The sequence below is a fragment of the Antrostomus carolinensis genome, unplaced genomic scaffold, assembly GCF_000700745.2.
Source record: "Antrostomus carolinensis isolate BGI_N321 unplaced genomic scaffold, ASM70074v2 scaffold1677, whole genome shotgun sequence".
NCBI lineage: Eukaryota > Metazoa > Chordata > Aves > Caprimulgiformes > Caprimulgidae > Antrostomus > Antrostomus carolinensis.
Window position 1 is genome coordinate 161,105 of NW_010325116.1, and position 13,282 is coordinate 174,386.

The following is a 13,282-nucleotide window of genomic DNA, read 5'->3' on the forward strand; positions in this document are numbered from 1 at the left end:
TCAAAATATGATTTTTTGGTTTGATCTTACTATTATAGCAAAACCACATCTAGTAAGGCTAAAGTTAATCAAATTTCAGCCTGTCAATGTGCTGTGTATGGAACACTGACCTTCCAAAATGAAAGATTTAAAGCATTTTTGGATGTGTGCCTCATGAGGATAAAAAGCTTAAATTTTATGCACTACTTTCAGGTAGCTTAGGAGCTCATTTGAAATCCAGAGAAAAGTTACTTTAGTGAAATGATGCTAGTCTTTACCTGTGGTGTTATTCCACAGCACAAAGCAACAACTGTGGTATGCTCAGTTTCTACTCATTTCAAGCCTACTACACCACACGTTGTGCAGCTCTAAACTTGGATGTACTTGGCAAAAGAACACTTACAGTAGTACATTTGGTCATTTAGAACTAGTAGAAAAGATTCCTTCCTTCAGTCCTGTGAAAACAATTCCATGTAAAGTAAATGAGCTACAAAAGTTTGCCCAGAGAGAGTAAAACAGATTAAAAACACAAGGTGTACATAACAGATATGCAGGTATTCAGTTGCATGTTTTTTCTGAGCTGTAGCAAATACATTTTACTGAGCTGTTCATTTCCATTACATCATTTGCATTTCCTACAGAATGGTTTAAACAAAATGAAAAGTAAGGATAACAGTAATTAATGAAGAAAAAGAGAGGGAGATATTAATATTGATCTTCTGAGGATCTGGTAAATATTTTTGTTTATTATAGGTTTACCTGTCAGTCTCACACTATTACAGCACATGTTATATTGCTAGGTAAGATCTAGTTACAAGTGGAGTTCATTGGTATTACTCATTTTGTATTAGGTGCCTACCTGCTACATATGGCTGGGGCTTTGAAATGATAAAGTGGGGTCAGTAACACTGATTTTTTTTTTTTTTTTTTAAGAATAATTAATTAGACCTCTAAAAGGTGACTGAATGTTCTCTTAGTAATTACTTCTAAACATGACAAGGAAAATGCCTTGACATCAAGCAAATACCTCTGAAACTAAATTTTAAACACTGAAAGAACATTAAGATGTTAAATTCTTGGCAAAAAAAATATAATGAAGGTATTGATGTGTTATTCTCAGTGAACTGTTGCTATAGATACAACATAACCTACAAATAGAGCTTTGTTTGTGTACCATAAAGGCCACTATCTTGTTATATTATGCCATTCTATCATGCTGTCATCTTTCCTCTTTCTCTGATAATTTTTAAAGGTAGAAGATTGATTTCTAGTCCTAAACTGCCTGAAATCAACATGAAGTCATCAGGTCTCTGGATAATGGACATCACGGGATCTGAATTGAGCAGTGAAGAGGATCCAATACGCCTTTCTTTTGTCTTCTATGGCAACCTGAGTCACAAAAAGTTGCCACTTCAAGTTACAGGAAAAGCAATTCAGATCAAGGTACTTCAACCTTTCTCTGTTGAAAGAAAATCCTAAGAATCATGTAGATGATAACCCACTTAATTCTGGGATAAATTGTTTCCTTAAACTAAACTACCAAATTGATTTTTAAGTCCTGTAGTACTTTAACTGTGAAACCAGGGCAGTCCTCTGTGTAGTTTGGTACAGCTCATCAATTTTGTTTGTAAGTAGCAACACTGTCATTTGAATAATGCTATTTTTGAATGAACAGATTCTCCCAGTGGCTCATACGGAGAATGCTTAAGTGAGTGAATTAGTCCCTTGGTACCTATCACAGTATATACCACACTGCAGGTGTTGATTTACAGGTTTTGTTGATCCCACAAAAGTAAGTCATTTGTAAACATACAATATGCCATGGGACACTATAGAGCTTTTGGGGCCAATGGTGGGGAAGGAAGAATCATAAATGAAATGAAACTTACAGAAAGTTACTTTTTCTCTTTAATGCAATTTATTAATCCCTGACACCAGGTTTCTCCAGGCTAACTGCCTTTTCTTGCAAGGTTTCTCTCTTTTTTTACCTGTTGTTATCACTTTCTTTTTCCTCTTGACATCTCCTTTTTACCCACCAATTTTCTCCTTTATTCAGTTCTTCTGCCCTTCCATCGTCTGTCTTCACTTCCTCCTAATACCTCTTAATTGAAATATTAACAGTCATCTGAGATCTGCTTTCATTGATTTATAGTCTGCTTCTTTCCCAATTTTCTTACTTCCCTCTTGTAGCTATAATTCCTTCCCAGTGCCAAGACTGTGTTATTCTTATGCTTTTCTGGTTTTACTTTCCATGAAAGACCAGTTCAGCAGAATTTGGAACTGACCTTCAGGTAAACACTGGAGACACCTCCTCTGGCTCAGGAAATTCCTGATCCACAAAGTGTTGGAAGCTAGGACAATATTAAAAGGAAGTGTGACTACTCTTTGACCTGTTCTTGTACTGCTTGTTCCATCCTTCTGTCGTCCTTTATGGGTTTTGAGGAAATGGTTGATCCTGGTGAGAAAACTGGAAGTTTTCACCTTGATCAGTTCCTCGGCCTTTGTTTTAACCTTGATTGGTTCATCCTGCAGCTGCAGAAACAAATATAAGGCAGGACTAAGGGAATGGGAGCAAGTGGGCAGACAGGGTAGTGGGAATTTCATATGCCAGTTTTGCATCAGACAAATATGTCCATGAAGGTACATCCTGAAAGTTGTTTCTTCAGGACTGACTGCTGGAACCATGGAAGCAAGTAGAATCATAGAATGGTTAGGGTTGGAAGGGACCTTAAAGATATCTAGTTCCAACCCTCCTGCCATGAGCAGGGACACCTTCCACTAGACCAGGTTGCTTAAAGCCTCATCCAGCCTGGCCTTAAACACTTCCAGGGAGGGGGCATCCACAACTGCTTTGGACAACCTTTTCCAAGTAGCAAGAGAAAATCAGGGGGAAAAAAAGGGGTGAGGAGAGCACCCACAAAAAGTCCAAAGACCGTGTGAAAATATGTTACTTTTCATTCTGGGGTTCATCAGAAAGCAGCCTTGGAGTTGTGAATGAAGAAACAGTTTCCTAGTTTGTTTTCCTACTAGTCAGGTAAATTGAACTTAATGATCAAGCTAAAGGAATAATTGCCTGTTTTTTGATGTTCCTCTTCTCTTTAATGAAAGAGAAACTAAGCAGACTAGCATAGACCATAAAGATGATCCAAAATGTGAAGGATGAAGAAGGTTTTCCTAAGTTATTTCCAAGAACATCTGGTAAACATAAAGAAAAAGTATGAATCTGGAAGTGTCCTGTCAGAGGAAAGGCTGAAGTCAGGTCACATGCACTTCTACTAGCTAGTCAGCATTTGGAATGAAAGAGCAGGAGAAAGACTATAAGTAGAGAACAGGAAGAGAAAAAGACAACTTCTGTTTTCTCCCTTCTTTTTCCCTTATAGGGAAAAACTATTGGTTTAAAACCAATAACTATAGTTATCTAAGGCCTCCTCTGCTTTAACTTAAGCAATGGAGATGCTCTGCTATCCCCAATAGAACTGGATTTTTTCTTAAGCATGAATGCAAGAAGAGGAAGATTTTAATGGACAGCTTCTATATGAAAATATTATGTAGGTTGAAGATGTAGGATCTCTTGGGTGTTTCCTCAAAATCAGATTAATTCTCCTTCAAATTTATAGTTAATTGCACCATTTTTATATTACAAGTTGCAAGAAATATTTCTATATAGTGTTCTTAATTTTTAGAAATGACTAAAGCTTCTGTGCATGCAAATTGTCTACTCAATCAATGTAATATATATGAACACTGCGCCTTGTTCTGTGTACAAATTTCAGCAGTTGTTCATCTGAACATCATTTGTTCAGATGATATCAAACCTCAAACATTCCATCTCCTCATTCACATTAGTAAATCAATTTTGTATTGATTAGAAAGAGTAAAAATAGTAGCAGCTGCAAATCTGCCCCAATTCTTTAACTACTGAGGTTTGTTCAACTGTTGCATACAGCTGTCAACTACGTTTGATCTGGCACAATTAGAATGAGATCCATTAATCTTCTCTCTTTCTTCACGTAGGATGAACTGGCAGATATTGGCTCAATATACAAAGTACAGGTAACTGGCCCACATAGCAAGCTAAAACAGTCATGGCACCTAGATTTACTGCATATGAAGCACACAGGCACAGAGGAAGAGATGTATTTAGCTTTTAACTGCTGGTTCAACCCTAATGAAGACAAATGTGTGGAACTGCCAGCTCTCTATGCAGATCAGGAGCCTTTACCTGGTAAGCTAAGTCCTTTTTTGTCACTGGGGTTAGGATCTGTCACTGGAATACCTGTATATCTCTTTTGAGCCTAAAATACTGTGTGAGAATTTCCACAGAAATTTTATATTAAGGAATATGATGGTTTTGCCTATGGATTTATCACAAAAGAAAGCTGAGAAAACAAAAATTTTTGGTATCAGGATTATGACAGGTGCTATAACTGCTGACACCAAACATAGAATTTGGCTTCTTCAGTGCTAGATGATGTTCCAGTGTTAGCTCCTGATTATTTGTTGTCTCTTCTAATAAACACTACGTCAACTGAAGATGTGTGTCATCTGCTGTGTGATATTACCCCAGTAACTTTCTGTTTTGCACTATGTTGGCTTATATCTGAAACATCTTTTATAAATGAGATTGGGGAGAGATGAAGAATGGCAAGGTTGAATAGAACTTCATATTTTAGCAGATTTTTGTTGTTGGGTTACGTTGTTTATCTGATAGCGAGAATGGTCCCAAACTTACCCTAAGAACTTTTATCCCATTTCCCAGCATCTCTTTTGTGTTATGCCTTCCTTCATAGGGGTTACTTTGTATATTTTTGTTTCACTTACGTAGTGGAATAGATTCAGCAGATTCAGCTGAAAATACTGACTCAGTAAAAACATCAGATATATTTCTAATTTTCAGTGTGTATCTCATTTGAACACTACTTGTATGGTTAAAGTTAAGGTCATGATGAAGTATATTAATGACTCTGGACAAAATCGGTAAATATAATTGTGAGCACTGTGATTTCTAGTCCGTGCTACATGAGTGTTCAGATGTGTGGATTAAGCTCTTATGATGTTATGCACACAAGTAGCCTTTTGACTTCAATGAATCTGCTTATATGACTGAGGTATACAGGCAAGGCAACACTCTAGGTGAATGACACAGAGTCTTGCCTTCATATCCTAACACCTCTAAAAGTAAAATGGACATTGGCTAAATGCCAAAGAGTCACCTGGACAGCTCATCTACTTTCAACTATCTGGATCCCCATCAAGAGCAAGTCTGTGTCACTTCACTGACTTTAATGCAGCTATATTGTCTTTCACCTGGCAGTGCATTTTTAACTGCCTTGAAAAAAAGAATGAGATACATCAGGGCCCTAGCCTAGGAAAACTCTTGGTTTATTGCTCATCATCAAACATGAGCAATGCTGTCAATTACAAGTCCTTTCAGAGCTCTTGGTTTAAATAATAATAATAAAAAAAAATCTGAAGGGAAGTCCCTAGAAGTAAAAAAATAGTGCTGTAGTGAAATAAAGTTACTTTTCAGAAAACAGGTTTTCTCAGATTTCTTCCGCATGTAGTAAAAGATTAAAGGAAACAAAGATGTTTCAGAAGTTTGTTGCAATGAGCACACCTTTATTAGCAGCCTGATAGAGCCCTTATTATTTAATGAATACTTCTGGATGTGAATTTTTCAATCCATATGCAAACCCACCCTTTATGACCCTTGTTCTAGTGATGTGACCTTTTTATTTTAGACATATAAAGAAATAGCTATATAAGATGTCAAAATATTTGAGTTCAGGCCTTTTGTTATAACACTCAATATGAATAGCACCAACATGTGAAAAGAACTGTGAGAAAAGCTTAAAAATAAATATCCTCAGAACACTTTTTTTTTTACTTTCTATTTTCCTATCACCTACTCATGAAAATAAATAACAGCCTTAGCTTCTGGGTTCTAACAATCATTCTCAAACCTACCAGAAATTTTACATAATTATATCTTTTTAAAGGATGTACAATTTAGCTAAATTGGACCACTTCTATCTTGGAATAAATTTGATTCAAGAAGCAAACTATACTGAAAATATCAGATGTTTCCAAGATCTATACTCAGATATTTGTGCATCCTGTGATGTATTTTAGACTGAAATCTGTATTTCAGACTTGAATAATATGTATTTCAGTGCTCTCTGGCTTGTACTGTTAATTATGAGACCAAAAGTGCTTCTTATTTGCTCTTTGATTTCATGTCTAAAGCACCATTTCCCTTTGAACACACACATTTCCTGGGAACGCAGACGTTGTACAGTCAGCCAGGTCCTAGGTAGGAACAAGCAGCAGAGTGAGACTGGAAGATTTTCTCCAGTCCATAACTGTGAAGCTTGTGACAAAGAAGTTCAAGAGATAATATATGTGTTCTTGAATACATTCTTTGTATGTGTTACTTATTAGGCATTGCTTATTGCTCACATCCCAAATGTGACTTTGCATTTTACGGTGGGATAAAAGTGGTTTCCTCCTCCTGAAAAATATCAGAAAGTTGTGTTTTACAAACCTGTGTTGCTGCAAGGTAATAGTTTTTTTTCTTAGACCGAAGTAATGATGTTTGTGGTTGGAAGCAGAGGAACATTCAGATCATCTAAGTTTAGACTCCTAACTTTTAGTGTCTGTCTCTAGAATATATGGGAACCCACCACAGGTGTTTCCTACAGCACTTGCCTTCCTCTGCTGACTACAAAAAGATCATACTCCTGACTTAGCTACTGAAGTTAGATTCCTGAAGTGACAGCACCAGCATTATACAAATGAGCAGAGTTTTATTAGTGATCTGAGTAAGAGCAGATTTACAACACTGCGGGGGGGGGGAAACACCCCCAAAACCCCCTTATTTTTCCTGAGCTCCTTGTTAAAATGATGCAAATATTGAGACTGTGACCTGCTTCTATTTAAGTGTTTCCTTGTTCCATGATAAGCTCAAGGGCTAATATAGGACATTTTAAAAATGAACGTAGGAGTTTTCCATGATGTTTCTTTGGAGTTAATGCTGTCTGATCTCACCTGCATCACTCCCCTGTATATTATGTCATAAAGAGGCAGGGAAGCCGACGTGCCACATAATGACCACAGGTATCTCTTCTAATTGCTATACTATGACCACAGTTGAGAAAATCAGGAATACTTTCCCTTAAACTCAAATTTCACTTAGCTGATCTGTATTTGTGGGTTATTATACAGTACCTGGGAGGCTTTTTGGAGATTGATACAAAATATGAAGAGGTTTTTCTATTTATGTATTAAAGCTGGTGAAATAATTTTTAATTAATTATTTCTGTTTCACATTAATATGTTTTAACTTCAAGAACATTGTAATAGTATTATGGTTTGACTTGTGAGAAAGCTTGATAATCCTGATGTGTTCATTAACTGGGAGATAGTTAGATGAGTTTAAAGCTTAAGACAATGGGTCCTAGCTTTCTTCTAAGCCACTTTATAAGTATCAGCTCCCATTTCATTTTGAGGAGAAAATGGTACACACAGAGGGAAGGAAGGAACAAAGAAATATGAGTAAATAGGCTTAGAAAGCAGACCTTAGACTTTCCAAAGAGCATGTAAACATGCTAAATTTCTTAGAAAGGGATTTCCTACTTTAGGGGAAGGGGACAGTACCTAGGAGATCCTGTGCCCCAAGCAGCAGCCAGTAGGGCTGATTTTCTGGGAGTGGTGTCAGAGCAGAACAAATCTGTATTCTGTGGATTGCCAAACAGGGAGTTAAAAATGTTTTGGTTACATATGTCACCAGAACTGAAGAGACCTGTGCTCCCTCTTCTGTGGCACCGTATGGGATTCATATGAAATATTCAGGTGTTGGGCAAGAAGACAAGGAATATTTTCTCCTGCTGATTTTTTGTGTTTACATGTTTATTTTTTTCCGAAGTTGTGGAGTATGCAATCCATTTGCACACAGGAGACTTGAAGAAAGCAGATGCCACTGGTGAGGCCTATCTTTGTATACAAGGAGAAAAGAGTGAGTCGGGGAAACGATGGCTTAACTCAAGAAACAGCCTGACCACTTTTGCTAGAGGACAGGTAAAACAATGAGAAAAAATGTAACTGAATCTGTAAGTGTGTTTTTGTTAAAAGTTATGTTTACATAAAAACTTCCATGGACAGAGTATCAAAAATATTAATGTTTTATATTCCATAGAGACATAGTTTTCTCTTGTAAGTAAGAGGTGATTGTCTCCATAGGTAACATATTACTTTTAAGCCTCATCAGCATTGCCCAACAGTGAAACAGTTAAGTTGAAGTAATTTTGAGTTGGACTAAATATATTCTATGAGTTCTATATTAATATTGCAGACTTTTAAGGTCATGGAGGAAACAGTGCTTTGTTAACATATGCCTGATTGATAGAACTGATAACATTTCTGTGGGATAACTTACCTTTGTACCTACTTTAGACCATGACCTTTTCTTGTTAACTTTCCTGAACACTAACATCAGTGTTCCAAGCAGAGTTTTATTATTTCATGTTTCCAATTCTTCCACCCACTTATTGCTTTTAAACATGGTAAACATATTCCTGCTTTTTGAGGCTTAAAGAGCTTTTCCTAGAAGAGTAATTCCTGGAGTAGTTATTGGCATAAGAACAAAGTAACTAAAACAAATTTCAGATCAAATGGAAATATCTATTTCAGATCAAAAGGAAATGTCTAGCTGACACTTTACTAGACCCTACTGTTTGCTCTGAGTTTAGGTTTGGAAGATTTTTTATTTTTGTTTTAAGGGAATAATAAAATCATTGCCAAGTACATAGGAATCTTCTTTTGGGAAGGGAAGGAGGGAGAATTTCGTTGTTGCCAGTCAGCCCAGACTAGTTTGTTTTTTGTTGCAGAAATCTAGAGAAAACTGTTTGTGATATCCTACTTTTCTTCTTTATACTTGCCTCTGTTTATTTTATCTGCTTTTCTTTTCACTTTTAAAGATTCTAGAAGACACAATGGTTTTTATATGAAAACTAGACTAAATCTATGTTAGTCATTAAGTCCTCTGTATTCTTATATTTTCTTTCTACATTGTGGAAGAGAATATGCATGCCCAATATCATATTTGTCAAGAACTGATCGAACTGCTAGACTTCACAAAATAAATCTGAACATAGTAATGAAAAGATAGTAGTGCTCATGTGGCTTTAAGAAGTAATATAGGAAATTTTATAGATTAATCTTTTAGTGATATAGGCAATAGTTATATATAATACATCTTAAAACCTTAGAGAAATCTGAATAGCAAGACTGCTATAATGGATAAGGTAGCAGTACAGATTGAAAGAGGGACTCATCCATGTTCATGAACTGTCCTGAGCTTCTTTTGTATTTTTTATTTTGTAAGAACATATGTTGAATTTTCTTTAAGAATAAAAGTTTTAGAGAAAAATGTGTGAGCAACACAATTGTCTTCTGTGAATACTCACTCCAGTAGAAACATAACTAGTCTGCAAATTCACAGGATTTTTTTCTGTATAATCCAGATTCTGTGTCAGTTTTTGAATGTGCCTGTTAAGTAGGCTAAATCTTTTGAAACTCTAAAGGACTTTTCTATATATTGGGCTATAGCACCCTAACAGTCGTCTTATAGAAAACACTGTTAGCATATTCATTCTCTTAGTTTTATTTTCTCCAACTTTCCCTCAAATGCCTAATTCTCTGTTCTTAAATCTTTGCTCTTTTTTTCTAGATGACTCTAGTGATCAATATATTTCTCACAGGTAGCACAAATTTTTGTAAGTCATTATACTTGGCAGAAACTATGAAAACAATACAAGGTTTTTATTTTTTTTTTCAAACCACCAAATTAGTCCCCAACTTTTGTCTTCAAATTACATTTTCAATCCAACATTTTTAAGACAACTGCTTCTGTCTACAGCAGGATAGCTCCTGAAATCACAAGAAATAAAATAGCTTTACTTGTGGGGATTTTATTGCACAACTGGTTTCCCAAAATAGTAGACAAATCTATTCATTAATAGTATGTTTCCAAACCCCAGTGTCAGTGTGCATACTCATGTGAGCTTTCCATTGATAATGAAGGAAGATGACAGCACCAAGAAGACAAACGTTTATATGCTAAGAAGGTGAATATGATACAAAGATTTACAGTATGGAAAAAAACAATCCATGAGGTCTATTTACCATGCAAACCTGTTGTATGTGGAAAATGTGACCTATCATAGAGATGAGTTCAATGAAAAATCCTTACCCCAGTAGCATGGTGGTTGAAACCTTCCCAGATACTAATCACTTGATTCTCATTTGCCTGGCTAATTCCCACTAAATTACCTGTGAATTTTAGTGAAAATGAAATTACTTCAGATTGATTTTCAGAATTATTAGACACCTATTTTTCATCAGTTTCATCGGGAGATAGGTTCTGGATCAAACTTACAACACAAGAAGTAATTGATCTGGTTTGGTTATTTCATTTCATTATGGTACTAGAAATGAGCACTTTATTGCCAGTGTGTGTATATGACTTTTCTAGAATTACTTAATATTTAATACAGTAACTTTTTGAAATTCATAATTCATAATATTCACTGGATCAGAAAATATCAATTATAGCATGTAATGTTTAATTATGAACTCAAAAATGACAGAATGGCATGAAGATAAATTTGCTTCCACTGAGATACAAAGTAGTGACACAAAAGGCTAAACTGATAAACATTCAAAAGAAGATGCATATTAATTAAAATGTCATTTAAACATTTTCATTCTTCAGGTGGATGTTTTCAAAATCAAAGCAGTATACCTTGGCAAGTTGAACCAAGTTCTTGTTGGATTTAAAAGTCCAAAAAAAGGTCAGCGATTTTTTCAGTTAATATACAGTATTAATAATATAGATTATCACATTTAGGAAATCATAGAACTTCAGAAATATCTTAAATCTAAGATTAAAAATCACAACTTTTTTTTTAAGTTCTAGAAAATTTGAAATTTCTCTCAATTTTCTACTGTTCATTATTTCTGTTGGACTATATGTGTCAAGTATCCAGCTTGATTTTAAGAAAATGTGCAAAGCTTTCAAGCGAATGTAGTGACATTGTAAAATGCCAAAATGATGTGTGAAACCTTTCTCCATAAAAGGTACTATGACTGACCAAATACAGTCAACAATGCTTTCGGTTTTCAGGAAGCAATATGTCATCATGCTTATGCAATTTTTGCCTTTTTTAGTTACTCTCCATTCTTGGATGATCAACATTTTCATTTTAAGACAAATTATTTCAGGACTAAATTCTTCAAGGTAAAGATAAGTACAGAAAATCAGTTAATCAGATCAGGAACATGGAAGAAAGGCTGTTCTGGCTTTTTTTTCTCCTAATGCATTAAAAATATGTTCCTTTTCTAGGGGATTCTGGATATGTGAGGTTGAGTGGCAGATAGAAGGCTGCACTTCCTGCAGCATTTTTTCTCGTCCTCTTTCTAACCAACAGCTGTTGGGGTGAAAGAAAATTGCTTACTTCTTAAAAATAGCAACAGCAAGGAGCATAATAATTTGATATTTTCTTCTAATTTGTCTGCAATTTTGGCCTGGCAGTTTTTAGAGGCAACAGAGCAAAGAGTCTACAGATATCCTACTCCTGCAGATAATCTTGATAATGGAGAAACAATTGTTCTAGAGCATGATAAACTGAATGTTTTGTTCTTTTATCTTTATAAAAACCTGAGACTATAAAATGACCATGTAGCTTAAACTCAGACTCAGAAAGAAAAACTGATTTGGGGACTATTTCCCATTTATTCCCTAGATGGTAACGTTGAAATGAATTATAAAACTTTCATTGACTTCACCAAGACTTGGTGTATAGTCAAGTTTGCTGAGACTCAGAGGTCTTCAAATAGTTTTTTTCCAGAGAATCAGCACAATTACTCCAATCAAGACAAAACCTTCAGCTAAAGTTTGTACCTTATTAGATAGCACAGAACCTCACTGGAAATGAAGTTTTATGTTGAATGGATTTTCTTATGGTTAATGTGGTAGAAATCCTGAGCCTTCTTCCTTTAGGACATTTATAATATCATTTCTGTGAGGAACTTCTTGAGTCCAGAGATCTCCTACAGAAGTCTTTCCATCTTTTGGAGGACTAATAGATCATTTAATCAAATCTATCCCTATGTTTAATTTCACAAGATCTGTAAAAATTTAAGAATTTTTCACTCTCAAAATTTTGGAGTATAGGGTAACAGACAGCAACATGTACACACGCAGCCAATGTATTTTCAGAAGTCTCCTTTCCTGAAGAAATCCTGCAAAAGAAAACAATTTTTAATTTTCTAAAGATAGAAACATGACTGCATGCACAGAATATTTTGGTGCTTAAAAGGTATAAATTAATAATGTCCTGTTTATTTTCAATCAGATGAGTGGTTCTTGGAAAAAATTGTTATAAAAGAAGTCCTCTACCCTTTTTCTGCACATGTTTTCGTTCACAATGACTGGATCAATAAACACTCCAAGAAAGATTTTGTAGAAGTGGCAATTCCACTCAAAGGTAATACCAGCAGAAATGTCTTTCATTTGCATTTATCACTCCTGCATGGCAGAGCAGAACCAAGCCAGCACAAGGCTACTTCACAATGTTAGCTGAACTGAATATTGGTACCCCAATGGTGAGGGGCAGGGGCCTGGACCAAGGTGAATCATGCCTGCTGTAAACAAGGAGAAGGAAGAAATTATGCCTGGGATGGAGAAGGTGGAACTGGCAGTGTTGAAAGAGTCTGCTCTCAGCCCCTCCCCAAGTGGCAGCAGGCACTGGCAGCATGTATCCTGTCCTTGGAACAGTACAGAAAAGATAGGCATGGCCCCTACATGAGTGGGACACGGATTCATGAAGCTGCTGGTCTGGTTTTCTACACCTCCGCAGGGCTAAAATGAGTAATGGTGGTTTTGTGCTTTGCTGCCTGACGTGTCTGTGATAGATCCAGCACTATCAGGCAATGTAATTTTGTATCTTTTGACTTATACTGCCTTAATGACCTAGACATGGGCTCTGAATATATGTTTGCTTTCAATGCAGAAACATCTGTGACATCTTTTCTCACAAAAAATGTTGATATTAAAAGCAGAGGACTATGGCAAATGTGGGTGCACTGCATGCAAGTACCAGAAGATGTTCCTGATATTCAAGTTGTTGTATTTGGAAGTAAAGGGAAATCTCCTGCACAGAAAGTTCAGAATTTGAATGATAATCCATTTTTGGTCAGTTTCCTTTTTGTTTCACACAAATCTTACCAAATCATTTCAGCAAAG

At 35.8% G+C, this 13,282-nt stretch overlaps 1 protein-coding gene across 1 annotated transcript in view; it reads left to right on the plus strand.

Moving 5' to 3' along the window:
* The window catches only part of LOC114818710 (lipoxygenase homology domain-containing protein 1), a gene marked incomplete at its 3' end in the record, with an annotated part of 103,062 nt that overhangs the window by 70,264 nt on the left and 19,516 nt on the right, over positions 1-13,282 (plus strand). Inside the window, exons 19-24 of the mRNA XM_029085727.1 lie at positions 1,232-1,422; positions 3,994-4,204; positions 7,904-8,055; positions 10,751-10,829; positions 12,393-12,524; positions 13,050-13,231. Of these exons, the coding sequence (XP_028941560.1) occupies positions 1,232-1,422; positions 3,994-4,204; positions 7,904-8,055; positions 10,751-10,829; positions 12,393-12,524; positions 13,050-13,231 (947 nt within the window). The remainder of the gene's footprint in view (positions 1-1,231; positions 1,423-3,993; positions 4,205-7,903; positions 8,056-10,750; positions 10,830-12,392; positions 12,525-13,049; positions 13,232-13,282) is intronic.